At 31.6% G+C, this 18,780-nt stretch overlaps 2 protein-coding genes and 1 long non-coding RNA gene across 3 annotated transcripts; all 3 read right to left on the bottom strand.

Annotated features, from left to right (window-relative positions):
• Positions 1-2,209: 2,209 nt before the first annotated feature.
• On the bottom strand, positions 2,210-9,957 carry LOC107014639 (phosphoinositide phosphatase SAC2-like). The gene is made up of 16 exons (XM_015214636.2): positions 9,505-9,957; positions 8,592-8,796; positions 8,334-8,499; positions 7,560-7,782; positions 7,328-7,404; positions 6,886-7,073; positions 6,715-6,812; positions 6,468-6,601; positions 6,236-6,364; positions 5,752-6,073; positions 5,378-5,499; positions 5,159-5,272; positions 4,428-4,619; positions 3,755-3,931; positions 3,143-3,248; positions 2,210-2,773 (listed from the first exon to the last, which is right to left on the bottom strand). The coding sequence occupies exons 1-16, from the start codon at positions 9,598-9,600 to the stop codon at positions 2,654-2,656; spliced, it is 2,469 nt and encodes an 822-aa protein (XP_015070122.1). The 5' UTR covers positions 9,601-9,957; the 3' UTR covers positions 2,210-2,653.
• A 3,247-nt stretch (positions 9,958-13,204) lies between these two features.
• On the bottom strand, positions 13,205-15,068 carry LOC114076348. The gene is made up of 3 exons (XR_003577183.1): positions 14,866-15,068; positions 13,663-13,890; positions 13,205-13,555 (listed from the first exon to the last, which is right to left on the bottom strand). It is a non-coding gene; the product is annotated as an uncharacterized LOC114076348 (long non-coding RNA).
• Positions 15,069-16,130: 1,062 nt separating this feature from the next.
• On the bottom strand, positions 16,131-17,239 carry LOC107014130 (NDR1/HIN1-like protein 13). The gene is made up of 3 exons (XM_015213990.2): positions 16,658-17,239; positions 16,391-16,483; positions 16,131-16,304 (listed from the first exon to the last, which is right to left on the bottom strand). The coding sequence occupies exons 1-3, from the start codon at positions 17,189-17,191 to the stop codon at positions 16,239-16,241; spliced, it is 693 nt and encodes a 230-aa protein (XP_015069476.1). The 5' UTR covers positions 17,192-17,239; the 3' UTR covers positions 16,131-16,238.
• Between the last annotated feature and the right edge of the window lie 1,541 nt (positions 17,240-18,780).

The raw sequence follows: 18,780 nt of genomic DNA, 5'->3' as shown, positions 1-18,780 counted from the left end.
TATCTTTGGGGATTGGGTAGGGGGTACAGGGGTGGTGTAGGGGTTAGAAAAAAAATTAAAATTTTATTTTTTCGATAAAAAGAAGTTAAATGGGGTGATGGAGTGGGCGGATAAGGGTTGCCAATTAAAAATTGAAAAATACAAATTTTAACAAAGTGTTTTTTTTTAAAAATTTTTTTTTACTAGGATGGGATTGGATGGTATGGGTTGATGTATTAACGAACTTAACTTGATTTAATACTTTTTGATCTTAGGAGATTAAGATGGTCATAATCATTTTATCCAAATCATATTTGAAAATTTTATGTTTATCCATATTCTTTTGGCAAATTTATATAAATATACTATAAATAAAAAATATTTATCATTTATAGCAATAATATTTTTTTTCACTGATACACTTATAAAACACTTTTAATTCATATTACAAAAAATAATTTTTTATTATTATACTATAATACATGTTTTATTGATGGATAATACATTTATTACACACCTTAATACACTTATAATCCAACGTGCCAACTTCTTACCAAACAAGCATAATATATTTTTGAAAATAGTTATAATACATATATATTGCATACTTAACTTACTTTTAGTACATATTGCAGATGTAACATAGTATTGCTATAAATGATAATAAATAAAAAACTATCACAAACATTAATAATAATTTATTAAAAGACATTCATCTATGTAATTTTTCCTATTTTATATGGGTTAATTGTGATCCAATCCATTTTAACTCAATCTATATTCAATCTATCCAAATCTAATCGAATCCACTTATTTGCCACCCCTAGCCGTGTGTGTCGATTGCTTGATAACATGTGTGGCCTCTACGATTCAATTTGCTCAATTTCCTTATTGAGAATTAACGAATTTACATTTTCTGCAGTGACAGGTAACTGTTAAGGATGTTTATTGGTAATTGTTTTATCTAGTCAGTAGTGACGGTGGTGATTGATGGTACAATATTATTAAAAGACAATAGTTGGTAGTCGACAATTATAATGCTTAACTAGAAGAAAAGGTGATAACATACTTTATTGTATTGATGCGTGTTTTATTTGTACACAACTATTACAAGGAATTGTTGCTTTTGGCCAAAGACTTGCTATACACCCTCCATACTTAATAGAGACGTGTATGTATACAACTATTACAATGGAATTGTTACTTATGGACTAAAACTGCTATGCACCCTCCTCCGTAGAGCTATATGCTACACGGTTCAGTTTCAAGATGTCTTGATAGTGAAGTAAAAATCACTAATCACATGAGACTCAGAAAAGCGTGCAAAAAAATCGAGTTCTCTAGGTACTAAAATTAAGTATTCTCAATAAGAATGCACAGGGAGTATACACTTCAAAGATCGACTAAAGTCTAATGATATACATTTCAACGTGAACTATGCATAGGGAGATTAGACCGACTCTAGCCTCTCATACAATTCACTCAGAACACGGTCTCAGACATTCACATCCTAGAAAGTTGACATAATTTTGAGACAAAAGCCTCGAAATTACTAGCTAATGGGCATGTGAATCAGCCTAACACACCACGCTCAGAGGTCTCAATTCAAATCACCTTGACCGCGACTTATTAAGCAGACTTAAGAGCTGGAGAGTAGAAGATACAAAAAAAAAATAATACTTCTAGCGCGCACACATATTGGCACAAGGCAAGGAACTAACTGTAAAAACGAACTCCAACACACTAGAAGAAGAAAAAACTAAAGAACTACTTCACCTTCAGAAAGTTCCTCAGGCCGTTAAGTGTTAAGAACTGATCCAATAAAAACAATAAGCTGAAAAAACAGAGCAGAATTGAACAGAAAATGTAGCAAAATTCAAGTACCTTTGGCAAGGGGAACAATCTGGTAGATCTATCAATCTGTTGAGCCATTGATCACAAACTGAGTCCAGACTGTACCAATTTTACTAATTTCTTGGCCTTACCATAACGAATATGGGCTTGCTATAGTACTTGATCTCATATATCACCTTGGCATTCATTTCTTAAGAATAGACAAATGCTAATAAAATTTCCAGCCTTCTAGCAAATTGCAAGGCAGATGTAGATGTTCCTCGTGATAAAACACAAGGTGCACTAAAAAAATTGGATAGCGAAACCATTACAATTTCTGCCACCAAAGACACGATGACTACAAGGAAAGCGATATGCTTCTTTTGACATGGCAACAAAAATTGCAACCTCATAGTACATAGGAATATCTAAGTTTCTTCTCAGCTACATTCCAGAACTAAAAATTTAAATCATGCGACACAATACAGATCAGCTTGTATACTGGAAAAAATAATGGAGCAATAACTAACAAAACTATAACAGATATTTACAGAACTGAAACCTACAAAAACAGTAAGGTAGAAAATGAAGAAACAAAAAAACGACTGAAAGAATCATCTGCTTCTATGTACTCTATACTTTCTATATCATTTTCTAACGTACTTCAATTTACAATCTCAGTGGCTTTGTTTAGGCATATTTTCTCTAACAAAATCATTTTTCTCCTCTTACCTAATCTTCATCACCTGTCATTTATTCCGTAACTCATTCACATCCTTCGGATGGTTTGATTGAATGCAATTGTCTGAAGAGTACAGCTTCCAGGAGACCAGAAATGATCTCAAGGGAAAAGCATATCTCCGTTGTTAACCCAATGCACAAACTTCTCCGAAAATTCAGCAATATGTTTACTACTTCCTTTGGCATCAAAGTTGATATCTTTACTAGTCTGCTCCTGACGCTAAAACAAGATTGAAAAGTAAAAGGAATTACTTACGTGTATCAGCTTTTCTTACTAGAGATGCAAAGAGAAGCTAATAAGAAGTAAGAGGCAGAAATAAAAGCAAGATCTATCCGCCCCCCACCCCCACCAGAAAAACTACTCCTTCCTTTTAAATTTGTTTGTTTGATTTGACTGACATTGAGTTTAAGAAAGTAAAGGAAACTTTTAAATCTTGTCATCTTAAACTAAAAACATGTACAATGTACCAAAATGTCTTTCAATCTAGTGGTCTTAAACATAGCGGGTTGAAAATTAGAACCAAAAAGGGAAGGGACATTCTTTTTGAACCAGAAAGAGTAATAAACTATTAGATTTGTGTGGACTGACCTTCAAGCTTGAAGACTCAATTACTGAAGAGCTTGTTTCAGCTTTAGATTCAACTGTTACACAGTCAGATGAGAGGACACAACATGGTGAACCTATGATTGCAGATCTGCATGAATAGAGCAAAGCATAAAGATTCAAAGAAACCAAAGCAGAAAACATGCTAGACTTCTAGGCAAAGTTATACAAAATACAAATATATATGTTAGTAATTATAAACATGAATGACAAATATATGACCAAAGAAATTGCAAAAAAATTATGATAAAGTGAAATATCGATTGTTTAGTGTCACTTCTTCAGAAGAGGTTAATTGGCAAAGAAAAGCGAGGCAAAGCGCATAACACGTTTTGTCTCACTTCAGGGCTTAAGTACACTTAAAGAGCGCCTTTGACTACACTGCTTCTATGATGTTTCCATAACATTCAAACAACTAATCTCAATGATAGAATTATTAAAATGCTAGTCAGACTTCCAAACAAATAAAAAATGGCAGTATGCAAATTAAGTTTCTATTCAAAATGTCGCACCAGAACTTCATAAGAAAAGGTAGACTAAAACCAATTATGCAAATCCAATTTCTATCAAAGCATTGATCAAATTGAAAGAAAGTACCTCTCGAATGCTTCTTCTTCACATGAATTTCCGGACGAAGAGAGCCACTCAACATCTAGGAAATTTGAAAAATCAATTGAATCAACACGATCATGCAATCTAACATTTCCACTGCCGAGACGCTGCTCTAATTGCATATCTAGGAAAAGTTGTCTACCAGACATCGAGGGTGTATACCTATTAAAAGTGAGACAAGCGCCAATTTACTAAGAGAAAAAAACAAGAAACAAGGCCAGCATGAATACACAACCCCTCCAAAAAACATGGTCACTAAACCCCACCAAACGGAACAACATAGAGAGGAACCAACAGAAAAATTGGAAAGATCCAATAAAACTCTTAAGAGTGGCAGCATTTGATTAGCACACATTCGTCCATGAACATTAAATGTTACAATAGACTATACGAATCCCCTTAAGAGAGAAGAATTGATTAATACATGTCTTTGGGATCTGAATATAATAGCAACTAACCTGTGACTAGCTTATTTCTTTAAAACGAAATTGTTACATATTCTTCATTGAAAAATATATATACCAAAAGTCACAGCAGTGGATTTTGTTGATGGAGTATGAAGGAACCACAAAGTGATACAAATCTCACAGTGATTAGCACTTAGTATCCACTTAATCAAAATAAATCTATGTGGCAAAGAAAATTTAAACCAAGCTACCTGGCAAACGAAATATCAGTTTCACAAGTAGAGATTTCTGGGGTGGACTCGGAAAGACCCTTACTACCACCTTTTGCACTCTCAGGCAAAGGTTGGTCAGAGTCATCGGTCTGCTCTGTGTCAGTTTCTTTGACAGGAGAGCTGCTTCCGCAGATCAAATTTCCTTCTGACAGCGACCTTTTAATAAATGACCTGCACATGAAGAAACTGCCTCAATAATAGCTTTGGGAGATTTTGATACAGCGTCTGCCTTAATTAAAGTATTTTTCTCTATGGAATATGACGAGAAGTTAAAAAACCTAATCAGCTTTTCATAAGTGAATTCTCCATGTACATCACTAATTGACTTCAATATTCATCTCAGTAAGAGATTAATACAGCTAGATTGAGGTAAACTTTAAGACAATGATTATAGTATAGTACAGATTTTTAGCCCTACGAAAATTAAAAATGCTGGTGACTTGGGCTAACATCACTTGGAGCTCACTAATGTATCACAATTCACACACACATATATATATATATATGCCATGATGTCTTTTGTGACTCACTTTTATAACTTCAAAGGTAAAACTGTCTTAAGAATTAAATGCTCTCAACTTAAAAGTACTCCAATAGATTTGTATTGCAAATTTCAAATTATCACCATTTAGAAATGATGTTGTGGCTACAATACTAACAATTCATTAACAAAATACTCAAGGGATGCATTAATTAAAAATCGGTTATACCTAGAACTCTCCATTGCTAAACTTGATACGTGCCCCCCAACACTATAGTGCTGGTCTGAATCCAATTCCCAAAGAGCTGGCTTACCTTCTTGAGGGCGGAAATGTCCCAAAAACCTGGAATTGGGACCACATTACTTGTATTTATTTTAAAATTTACCTTTGTCTGTTGAAACAACAGATAAAAGAAACTAATAATCACAAAGACAATATTTCACTTACACATTTATGGCATCCTGTTTCTCAGCATCCATGTAGGCATTACTGTAATAGCGCTGAAGCGTTCTAAAAAGCTCTTGAGACTGAGTTGCTGCTCTCCATTGGCCTCGTCTCTCTGAAAATATCTGTTAAATCATATCCATCAATTTCAATCATGATAAAAATGAAAGCGCCAATATCTCCTACTTTAGAAAAGAAAAGGATTTATTTCACTGGCTAACAAATCATAGATTTCATTTAAAACGTGACATGAACTAAAAAATTGTTTTTGGCCTCAATACAGTTGTGACGTGTAAATTGATCTGTAACAAAAACCAAAAACGAACATCAACAGATATCTACCATATAGATCCAGTAAGTGAAAGATATGGTATTACCTTGTTATGTGCAGCAGACCCTCCGTATTGTAATGCAAGTATGTCGCCCATTTCTTCATAGAGTTTCATTAGATTATCTGCTAACGGGGAATCTAAATCAATACTCTCCACATCTATAAAGCCCAAGGCATGCAGCTGATGGCCCAGGGCTACCAGCCCATAGGCATATTGTGCAACATTTGTGCGATCCAAACAGTCTATGCAATTAGTTCGTAATACCCCTCTCTGTAGTGTTGATAGGTTGACATGGTAATCTCCACTAGGGGAATTCGGTTCAGCTCTCTCTTCACAAGGGTCTTGTCCAGCTTGATCTTCAGTATTGCTACACAGCGACGAACAAAATCAATGCAAGAACATTCGAACTTTTAAGCCCAAGCTAAGTGTTGGAGGTACTCTACTAAGTAATAAAGCTATTTTTGAACGCTCAATTTCGTGAACGAATAAAATCAAATCACTCTGGGAGAATTTCGATTGCCAAACTTACTCAATGGGCGATAATTTTAGCAATTTCCCAGTCTTTGAGGCAGGAATAAGTTGACAGTGAAGGAAGCCTGTTAACTCCAATGCATTAGCAGCCACCTTGCCCAGAAGTGTCAGGACATTTGTTGCTTTGCTGGAAAAGTAGCCAAACTGTTAGCAACCCACCAGACCAACATACAAGAAAAGAAAAGAAAACATGTACAACCATCTACAAGCAAAAAGGATGCAAGTCAAACCTTCTTGAGTGTTTATTTAGGTCCCAATGAAGAAATCTCAAGTGGTTTTCCTCAGAAAGATCTTTATTTATAAACTCAATAGCATTAGCAAATGCTGCACGAAGAATAGTTTCTCTTGGCCGCTTCTCACGAGTCTGCTTAGTATGATAAAATACCAAATAAAGGGAAAGATGAACAGTAAAAGTTTAGACTACATATAAATCAAGAGGCAACATAAATTGGATCCAGAATTAGTGATTAAGTGTACCTTAATCAAATTCAATATTATAATTGGATTTCCATATCTCTTCACAAGATTCTCAAAGTGACGTTTTGTGGCTTCAAAATTCAAGTCCTTCCTAGAGACTATAAAAAGAAACGGTCATGAAAATTGAGTAAATTGGATCCTCCAAAATAATGTAGGAATCTTATCTCATACGTATGATGTCAGGCTTAATATTCAAACGTGAAGTCTCTTGAGACCAAAAAAGAGGTATTGAACCCCGATTTTGCACAACAGCACTTATTTGTAGCGGGCACCCAGCAGGCACATCTTCAAGCACAATTTGTTCTGTTTCTACATCATTTGCTACACGACCCTTCTCATTTACACCTCTTTTCAAATATCTACAAAACATAAAAGGATAAATAACTCAACAATCTAGAGATGAAGCAGGATCACTAACTAAAATATTCAATTTAATTCTAGATATACAAAGATGAAAGAAACTGATAACCCTCTCTCGAACTTTTTTTCAGCAATCGATTTAAGTAAATTAAATGTAAATGACAATATCACTCAAATGACATACTATTGCCTAAGTTACTACATATCACCATCAAATACAAATAAGTACATTATTAAAGTCAAACAAACAAACCTGGTACCAGCATAATGACGAGATCGTCTAGCAATTAGCGTCAATATGAAGTTCCTACCAGAAAGAGGAAGTGTAACCTACAAAATACAACAGCAACATGACAAAACGTTTAGCTGCCACTTGCTAAATAACCAAGTCATTTACTTGGTTTCAATATAACTCTGAGTTGAGTTCAAATTTGGATTTTCCTTGATTACAATATAACTCTGAAACAATTTCAAATGGAAAATACCTGTTTAAAGAATCCATATACTAAAGCGACAGTCCAAAGAGTGTTTTTAAGCTGATGGCGAATTCCTCGGGTTAAAAACTCATTCCATACAAACATTGTGTCGTAAAGTGTGAGCCCAGATTGACGATTACTCAAATTCTTTTGAAGGCTTATCATAATATGATAGGAGTAGCTGAAAAAGAAGTCTCTTGTGAGATCCACCGTGCGCAGGAGCTTCTTGTATCTATTCACAAAATAATTGGAGAAAAAAAGGCAAAAATGAGTTACTAAATCAGATGCAGTATATAAAAGATGAAAGTATTATTAAAAAATGAAGAACTGTAGACATAAGAAATATGAACAAAAAAAGGCGATCACATGTGCCACTGAATCCTGATGATACCTTGTCTTACTCAATATGTAAAAATAACATCAGAACACCACTGTAGTTTGCCCTGTAAAGTTATAGTAAATAAACTGGCAATAGGCTCTAAAATAGTATAGCTACAAAATGCCCATCTATAATGTGGTCACTATAGTCTATATTGTCCACGCGTCGACAACACTGCAAGGGGACTCTCAAGATAATATAGAAGAGTACCTCAAAAGTGAGACAAGTTTAAAGATAACAAAATTCAAAATTATCCAAATAAAAGAAAAGAAAAATGAAACAAGCACATCAAGTATAATGCTCATAAAGATAACAAATAAACTAGAAACATTTCTATTTCCATTATAATGTCTTCTCAAGAATCGATGGATATTTTACATTTACATGCAAAATTGACAAAAGACCTGTTCTCATTCTTAGAATAAGGCATATTGGATAGCACAGTAGAATTGGGGATTGGGAACATCTCGCTCTTTGTAATGGCATAAACCGCATGACCACGAATTACTCCAATCTTCCTTCTTTTCGTAATAACAAGCATGTGATAAGGTCCCAGAAACTTTACAAACCCTAAAATCGAAAAGAAAAGAATAACACGAGTTCATTAGAAATCAATACAAAAAATCTATTCAAAAAGAAAAAAACATAGTTATATAACATACCAACAATTCCATAACAAGTTGAAACGAATTTAAGCCCTCCAGTTGACTTGTTGCCTTCGTGTATTCTTTTAAGTAGATCAATACATTCAATCTCAGAATATGTGGCAGAATCTTCATACATAATGAGTTCTGTAGGCTCTAATCTATCTATCTTCAAAACTTTCCAATAAGTTCTAGTTTTATCTCTTCCAACCATATAGAAGTTCTGCCACAAAAAAAAAATAGATTAACATTTTTGACAAATAAAATTAACGCATATTAACACTCTCTTAAAACTTACTATAGTAACTTCATAATCTTCATTCATATTCAGTATCTAATACAATTTGTAGAACGAAAAAAAAAAGGATATATGACTACATAGATACAAGCTTGCTCTTAATTTATAGGTTCAACATAAAAGAAAGAAAATAATCTTATCAATAGATGAAAAAGTTAAGTATTTTTGGACATTACTTTCGGAAATTCGGAGGCGGAAGGTACAAAATCAAAATGAAACAAGATTACAAATTGCACGACTTGAGCGAGAAAAATAGCATTTTTACTTTGAGATGCTTTCTCCCTTTGACTTTGTTTCTAAACATTTGCTTTGGAGATATCGTCCTAAATAAGATAAACCATTTTGAATCAAATTCTTAATTGAACATATATTAAGCCAAGCAGGTAAAAGAATAGAGAACATAAAAAAGCAGAAATCTTGCTCGGCCAACATGTTTGATATAAAACAATTTGTAGCTACACAACAATAAATGACCAAACAGTGAAATTAACATCTACATATGCTAACTATACAATCTAAAGAGGAAAAATACTGCAATCTACAACTGGAAATGAAACAAAGAACAAAATCATTCTACTTGATATAAAAAATATAATAATAATTTGATGAACTAAATCAAATTGTGAAATTTACCGAGGTAGTTTCGTATAGGCGAAATTTTTGTAGATATAAAGGTGCTGAATCTTCTTGTTCATTGTTTTCCGATTGTTGATGACTTTCTGAACCCATATCTCCGATCCCAAGTCTCTGGACCGGCAACTCAGTTCCAAACTGCTTCCCCAAATAAAAGATAAACACTGATACTATAAAATGAAAAACTTATAAACTAAACTGAGCAAAAACAAATCAGATATTTAAAGCAGATAAAGGAAATGAAGTAAAGCAAAGAAAAAATTGGTGCCAAGAATGGCGGTAGAGGTAGAGTCAACTCAGAGAGAAATTTGCAGAATGATTTGCAGATTTCAGATCCGAAGAGGTAAGCAAAAGAGTAGAGCTCCGGTGACCACATCCACACAAAACACGCAAATATTACTATATCTTTTTTTCATTTTTTTTTATTATTATTTTTGTACAGCTAGCTAAGGTACACCCAATTTTTTCAAAAATACTGATGTAATACTTGCCTTAAATACCTTAATTAGTTGTTTTCTTCTTTTCTCTTCTCTTCTCTTCTCTTTTTCTTTTCTTCTCCTCTTTTTTATTTTTATTTATATATTATCACCAAGTCAGAATTAAATCATTTGAAGGCTCATTAAAACATTCCCTAATATAGATAATTTCATACCTTATACTATTCAAATTCAAAATCATACAATATTACATCATTACAGATTTTTAGTGCAACCTTTGTTGATTGATATTTTTCCTTTTTTTCCGTTATTTTTCATACATTCCATTTTTTTATATATACAATGATTCTTAATTAAAAATGAATTTTGAAAATTAAGCATACCAAGTATTAGTCTTTAATAAATGTGATTTTAGACCTAACATGGCAATTCTATAGGAAGTACATGCTTTATATATTTATTTTATTGTAAGAAAACTATTTTCTCAGTTTTCTTATAAATTCTGAAATTATATTCACATTTTATTCTAATCAATATTTTAAGAATTCTATTTTAGTAGAGGAAAGCAAAGAGATGGTTTTTCCACTGCATTTGGGTCTAGCAAAAGTTATATTGCTAACGTCAATTTTTAATATACTAGATTCAAAGTCTCATTATGAATTGAACAAATTATGCTAAAAGTGATTTTATGTGTATGTTATTCTAAATTTGCGTGACAATTTCTTTTAATCAATTTTAACATAAATTAAGATACATTTTTTTGTTTTACAAATTTTTAATGATGTTATCAACATTTTGAATTTCACTTATTTGACAAAAGAATAACTATTGACCCAAAACCAATCTATCAGTCAATAAAATATTTATAGAACACATTTAAAGCACAGACATGAAAAATTTAAAAATACCATCAGCATGAAATAGTTACATTTGAAGAAAATATTAAAATTTCAAAAATACTAATATAAAGTAAATACATTAACAAAAATGTATCTACATTTAGCCTTTTACCAATATTGTTCCAATATCTTATGTAGCAACTAGAAATAATAAACTAGGGTAATCAAAATCAAGGAGACAAGTAACGTAGGCATGCTCAAAAAATGATTGTGGACAACATGATCGTAAGACATTAGAAAATGGGATTGATTCCATATGTAGAAAAAAATTGACCTATGATCACTTCAATACATTTTTTTAATTTATTATTGTGTAGAGAAAGTCTTTGGAGTATATATAAACACAACTTGAAAGTGGTATCTCAGGTATAAAATAATGTATACACAAATTATGGCCCCTCCACTATCAAAATAATGTCAAACTGTCAAGGGAATATACTTATACATATGCCGTCCAATAATTGATTCTATTTACTATTTTGCAGCTACACGGTGAATTTGTGTTTTCCGTTTTTTTCCCTAGTCAATTTGATTTACTCTATCCGTTATATATTACTCCAGCAGTTAGAATCAGTCCTAATTAAATGGGTTGGGATCAGTATTATAGATTTGATCTCACATTAATCTTCATTTGATCCTAATTTATATGATATAATTTAAATGTGATTTGAATAAATAAGCTGATTTTCTAATTTGGGACAGAACAGTTTTTGTCCACTCCATTAGAAGCGGAGTGAAAAAAGAAAAAATAAAATTAATAAGGCGGCAATGGTGTATGATGTGGAAAAATTGGTTTGAGGTGACAAAGAATAAGCACGTGCCTCCACACTTATGGTTCGTTTGGACAAACAATTATTGCTACACAAACTGCTACCGGCGGGTCTCACTGGGTCCGCCCAATTTTCAACTTTATTTATAACGCATCCATTAAATTTTTATTTTGAGATAATTATTGAAAACAACACTTAAAATATATTTTTTAAAAAAATTTATATCTTTATTATTAATAGTGTGAGTTTTATATCTAAACTATCACTTTTAGTTTGAAAAAAACACATCATTGGTGTGTGTAGTGCACTCTTTCTTTTATATGAAAAATATTGACACATGGAATTCCACATAGATAAAATATTTTATCTAGATAAAAATGCAATAATAAAAAATTAATATTAATTAAATATTAAAAATTATTATCCATATAAAAATTAAATTATTTTTCTTATCTCACTCAACCTCCTCCATGTACCCACTCTCCCGCGACGCCGACATTCTTTTTTCTTCAAAAATATCATTTATTAAAAATTTCATATTTAATCTTCCTCCCTCCCCCTCCCCCCTCCCCCATTAGAAATTGATGTTATTTTATTTTAAAAAATCTATTCCATCCTATTTAATTTTCGCTCTTAATCATTATTGATTAGTATATGATTCTTAATTATCTTTACCATATTTAATATTTTGTGTGATTTTGTTGTAACTTTATAAGGAAATAATCTCCTTCATTCTAGAGAATAGAAATCAAGGTTTTCTATAGTTCATTTAAAATGTATTAGTTATGAATAATAGCATAATTATATGTTTTTTATGGAAGATTTTAGAATATAAAGAAGTAAATCTCAACCACTTATTGAATTACTTGCAAACCAATAATTTAGTAGTCCTATCAATTCTTATCAGATATATGTATAAATAATAAAATAATAATGAAGATACAATTTCTTATTTTATGTATAGAAGTTTTGATAGCAAAATTTGCGGAGTAGCACGTTGTCTTCATTACATTCATATGTAAGTTGTGAATAATGTTAGCATCAGGAATAAATGCAACGTCGTTTAGCAATAGTCTTACTATAACATGTTAATAGTATAAGGTTGTCAGCATCCTCTTTCTTGTCAAATATTGGATGGACCCATTCCATTACAATTAATATTTTGTCCGATTTATTGGATAACACCAACACTCAACTCCCCATATTTCCTTATTTTACCTTGCAATTAATTATTAACGTCCAAAATATAGTAGTGTTACCTATTGCCTTTAGTATTTGTGGTTTTAAATAATGTTGCTGTATTTTTTAATTCAGAACTTCTCATATTATTTTTTATGAGTTTTTATATTTTTGGGGATGATTTATCAAAGCATTGGACATAATTCTGATAGATTATCACACCTTCTATCCGAAATAGATAATCTCATGATTTCACTGTAATTCTATCTTGATTTTAGCTAATACCCGCAATCAAATATTGGATATCTTTAATCCATCATTTGATATTGAAAACCTCCAATACTCTGTAATCAAATTACTTGGTAAAGTATATAATTTTTAAATATAATTAGCTCTTAGAAAAAAGTTTCATATAAAAAGAAATAGAGGGAACAATTATCTTTACAAAAGCATAAAATCGACTGAAAATTATGAATTGACATTTCCTAGAATCAAGAAGATACTAATAATAATAATACTAATGCATACTTTGCCAACAGAATTTGTAGTTTGCTCTTTAAAGGCATTGAAAGGGAGTGTTGAGAGTAGAAGAGCCCGTGGGCCCATTCCACATTTCATCAGCCATTTGCTGGTAACAGTTAAAGAATCCCAAAAGACATGTCCTTTTGGGCTTTTGCAAACCTCAAATTGCTTAACTGCTCTCTTTCCTCCACAGCTATATATTCCTGTTCCACAACACGCTCCTTCCTCCGTTCTTGTATATCTCCTGCACAAATTTTGAGGTAATTGTTCAACTGAAATAACAAAACATAGTGAAAAGTAGTTAATTTCTATTATTTATTGTTGTTAGATAAATGACAGAATTTTACTTACTTGGACCACAGCGGTCAAGATGCCAATGACCATTTGTACGTACTACTGGTGAGGAGAATAGGAAGCTACGAGTGTTGAATTGGTCAAAAGGGACTTAAGTAGTCATTGGTCCCAATACTTATCGAGTAAACAGCAAGTACTGCTCAATATTTTGTCCGATTTAGTAAAGCCAAACTTGTTTCTCAACAAAATTTTCACCTTATTCAATTGCGTCTTCAAATCAATCACCTGAAGATAAAACGAAACAAAACAAGTTCACACACAAAAAAACAAAATTCCACTTGTAGCATTCTAGGTGGGTAGGGGCCATAATGTTTTTGGTCTTACATAGCGAGAGTTTTCGTTTTTGGGCCATGTTGTATGTTACATGTGACAGAAATAGCACCACTTACCATTTTTCGGCCCAATTTTTGAAAAATAATCACATTATCTATATATTTGGAGGTTAGGGTTTCAAAGTTTAATTAAACTTTTACTATCGAATTCTACACGTAAAATACCATAATAATGTCCTAATCTTTATTTCATAACCGTAGTTATTTTGTATTAACTTTATTTAGGTTATTCTTGAAATTGTTTAGCTCATCGGAAATTGATGCAAAAAGGTTTGAAAAGTGGCATCGGAAAAGATCTATGAAAGAGTTTTCAGGATGGGAACAATGGTCTTCCACACACATATCTAATTCGGGATTGATCCTTCCTCAGCTGCTGCCTATTGCGATTTACATTTCAGTGTGATAAGTAGACTATTTCATAGTGGAATGCACACAAAGTGTTCACCAAAATGATTAGAGGTTATAGCGGAATCACATTATCCTGGCCCCAAGTTAACCAAAAAACAAACAAACTATGCAAATGGTTATATTTAGAGAAATCATCGAACAGGGTTTCAATTCTGACAGTTGTCCGCTAGTTAAAACTAGTAGTACAGATGCTTAGTGATAATTCAATGACATGAGAAGTTACAAGAGTTAGAATATTCCAACGCAATCAGCGGCACGCTAATTATTTTGTCTAAAGTTGTTTTACTTATATGGTTACAAATTAAAAGTAATATCTTGTGATGAGTTCTTCGTTTTCTTGTTTTGATAGCTGTCTCTTTACAGTAGTAAGTACATATCTATTTGATTATCATCATATCACAAATTAAAATAAATAATGTAATATATTTTATTAGGCATGCTTGGAGTGAAAAGAACTTACTGCGCCTTGGAATGTCTGTAGAAGAGAGCCAGCTCCTGCGGATGCAAACTTTGCTCCATTAATGTAATGTTGTTCCTCTTCATTACTAATTGGCTTCATAATGGGCACTGCTATTGGAACCTTTGCATATTCAGCTGTCACAAAAATGACCATAGCATGCAGTGAGTAATTAACAAATAAGTCTAGCTGTTTTGATTAATTTTATTTATGACTATCAAACACCAAAAATGATGTTATAATTATTACGGAGACATGCACAAAAATGACTATATATATATTTATTTATGTAATTGTTGTTTCCAACATCAAAATAGGAGTCACCAAAGATGAAGAGAGCAACTCCATTTTTGAATTCACTCAATCATACCATTAGGGAGGCTGCTGCATCTGCATGTTGTAGTACCTAATATTATTATAGTGAATATGGTAAAATAGCTTGCCATGGTTTTAGACAGCTTCGATGTTATAATTATTAGGGAGACATGCACAAAAATGACTATATATATGTATATACTAGAAGAAGAAACAAGTGCGTGCATTTTTATTTTTTTTTTCATTACTTACCTACTACTATTTGATTTACATTAACCACCAAACTCTCAATTTAGTGTTGTTCACATTTAAGGTTTGTACACAACATTCTTATCACAACATTCTTATCTTTTGTGTATTCAGCAATGCCAGGTCGGTTACAACTTTTTAGGTATTCGAAATTCACTATATATAACCTGCTCAGTTAAATCAGCATAAGTCAAAAGGGAAATCTTCCTCATCATATTCCATGGACCCACCGAAGAAAAAGAATAAAAGGATCATAATATGAGTGGTGATTAGTTATTTATAAATATAACAAAAAAAAATTGCATGGTTATAACGTTTGCATATGAGTAGGGGTCCTATCCTTCATTATTTATGAAATAATTCATTCACGTTGATATTTGTTTAAACACCACTTTGCTTTATCCCTTTTGACTTAATTGATTTTGACTTCAATAATTTGAAAAAATAAGTATGACGACCGAAAAAAGTTTGTTTTAAGAAATTAAAGTGGACTATATAAATTTTAACAGCGTAGATGAAACAGCCGCGTTGATTGTCAACATAGTAGACTCTTTCCTAGTAAATAAGTTTTAATTTTTACACTTTTTGGTTTGGTTTCAAAAAGGCTCCGACAGGCAACTTATTATCAATTACTACATGAGTTGGTACCATTTCAGACTTATAATTCAAACATATATGTTCTTAAAAAACGAACGTTTTAAAAATCCAACTACTTACATAATTGTACGTAACAAATAAGAATATCCAAAACTGTATTTAATTACATTTACACAAAATAAATTGAAGGTATTAGAGTACAAAGTATCAGTTCGTTAGATGTAAATAGATGCAGAGCACTTGTTGGAGAAACTTCCCCTGATGTTCATTGGAAGAGATATCTGAAGAAAAAAAATGGTGTTCACATTAATTATAAACAATTCGTAATATCAGTTTAAAGTATAATTTATATAATCATCGTCCATACCGTATTAGATTTTCTTGCTTTCAAGCTGTAGACCATTTGGTTACTGAGTTTAATATAATTTTGGTCAATATTTATGGCGCATTCCACGGCCAGCTTCACAAAAGTGCCACAAGAAATACAATTATATATAACTACTACAAATTAACCCTAATACTAAAAGAATTCAACTTATATATCTAATTTCTAAAGTTTTTTTTTTTTTAATAATTATTATCAGATTTCGTCTATGAAAAAAAGAACTAACTTCACAAATGAAAAAGTACAAACCTTCACCTTAGGCAAGTTGACATTGAAAAGTTCGACTTGAGCTTTAACATCACCCAATATGCTTGCTAATGTAACACTTTTTGTGGAACTATTTTGTTGCAACGAAATGTTAGACAAAATTTGTGTAACGTTCACGCAATTAAATATTGCTCGAGTCTCCAACGTTAAGTTATTGCTGTGAGGAGGCTGATAAAAGGCAGGAAATTGAACCATTCCGATCACCACTCCTCCATTAAACACGTGAAAACGCGTCGGTTTATATCTTATGCCAACCTTATTAGGATTTTGCGCAAGCAGTGTCACACCAATGACAGATGAAAATAGGGGGTCAGAGCCCGAATTCGAGACATTCAAGTGATAAGATTGTACCTTTAACGTTTGCAGAGTGAAATTAGGGTTTTGGGGCTTCAAGATTAAGTAAAGGATGGAAGGAATAATCACAACAAAAAGGGCTATCAAGAATATGAAAGTGAAAAGAAAGAAGAGGCATTTTTTGAATGAAAATGCTTGATAATAATATGAAATATAATCCATCGCATGAAATGAAGCAAATCATATTTGGAATTTTGGTATAGGTTTAATTAGTTTAATAGCTCTTGAATGTGTTTTTGTTTTGAATTTGTCTTTATAATATTAGTGAAGCCTTCAATTGTGAGGAGGAATGTGATGTTTTTCTTTCTACTACTGTCTTTCTGATCCTATTCCTTTCTTCAACTAAAAATTAAATAGTAATTGCTTTATTCTTTTTTGCTCTGATTTATTTATTTGGACTTTCTCCTCAAAGTTAAACTTTCTCCGCCACCTTTGTTCTTAGCTAAGGTAATAATGAGTTGGGCCAGGTTGAATAGTACTCTTGAATTGGGTTTACGTGGGCTCATGCTCATGTTAGAAATCATAAAATTACACATCTGTCTTTCCAGTGAGATTTGATGGTCGGAACACAGTAATAGAATAATATGGAAAAATTATATAAATTAATACATTTTAAAAAATAATTACTGATTTTAGCGATATTTTTTATTTATTATCATTTATAGCAATGCTTTGTTAAATTTGTAATATATATTAAAAGTGAATTATGTATGCAATATATATGAATTATAATTGCTTTTTGAAATATATCATGTTTGTTTGGTAAAAATTTCCACATTGTATTATAAGTGTATTGAAATGTGTGATAAATGTATTAATCATCATTAAAATTTGTATAATATGTGAATAATAAATTGTTCTTTGTGATATGCATTAAACTTGTATTATAAATGAATTAAAAGTGATCAAGTGAAAAAAAATATTGCTGCTATAAATGGTAAATATTTTTTTATTATAGTATTTTTGTGTAAGTTTTTCATAGAATATTATGATATGACATTGTACATTTATGTCCGACTAAAATTTATTTGTTACGAAGGACATAAGTTTAAAACCAATACAAAATAGGGTAAAATTGAAAATGAGTCGTTAAAATAGGTGCAAGTATTGCCCACACGATGTTATTGGAGGCGAGAATGTATAACACAATAGATAAAATTTATGTTATCGCTTGATTTAACTCATCTTAAACGAATAGAATATCTATAACACCAATTACACTCTTCATGAAGTATGTAAAATAGTAGGAAGCAAAAAACGTACTTATTGTTTGACTTATTATGTCATATTAAGAATAACTTGGATTACATATACAAATTCTAAAATAAAATTATTTGCTTACAAAAATCTTATACCTTCCATCTTATTTAATAGGAAAAATGGTTCGAGGGATCTAAACGGTATTTTTTTGTGTGTAAAAAGTACGTAAATCACATAGTGTAAAACATAAATTACTTATGTTTAAATTAATATAAGTATCATTTTGACTGGTTTGAATTGTGTAGTTATAATTATGTATCAAGCACAATTTATGTTTCATGTATCATGTTAAAGTTAGTCGTTGATATAAAGTATCAAGTAGACAGACTTATAACATGTAGTTACACTTATGTATCAAGTACTACTTTGCATTTTTGTATCATGTTAGGCTATAAATTTTCTATTAAGTACCATTTTCATTGACTTATGATATGTAGTTAGAATTATGTATCAAGTTTTGTTTTTGCATTTTATGTATCATGTTAAGCTTG

The sequence above is a fragment of the Solanum pennellii genome, chromosome 3 (genome assembly GCF_001406875.1).
Source record: "Solanum pennellii chromosome 3, SPENNV200".
Classification (NCBI taxonomy): domain Eukaryota; kingdom Viridiplantae; phylum Streptophyta; class Magnoliopsida; order Solanales; family Solanaceae; genus Solanum; species Solanum pennellii.
This window is presented reverse-complemented; position numbering and strand designations above follow the sequence as displayed.

Coding starts and splice junctions, on each gene's coding strand:
- LOC107014130 (XM_015213990.2), bottom strand. CDS start 17,191: ATGGATTATATTTCATATTATTATCAAGCATTTTCATTCAAAAAATGC. Junction 16,484..16,657: donor TCAACTTGCCTAAGGTGAAG/GTTTGTACTTTT, acceptor ACTTTTGTGAAG/CTGGCCGTGGAATGCGCCAT. Junction 16,305..16,390: donor AAGCAAGAAAATCTAATACG/GTATGGACGATG, acceptor TTTTTTCTTCAG/ATATCTCTTCCAATGAACAT.
- LOC107014639 (XM_015214636.2), bottom strand. CDS start 9,600: ATGGGTTCAGAAAGTCATCAACAATCGGAAAACAATGAACAAGAAGAT. Junction 7,405..7,559: donor TATATGGATTCTTTAAACAG/GTATTTTCCATT, acceptor TGTATTTTGTAG/GTTACACTTCCTCTTTCTGG. Junction 5,500..5,751: donor GGTCTGCTGCACATAACAAG/GTAATACCATAT, acceptor ATGATTTAACAG/ATATTTTCAGAGAGACGAGG.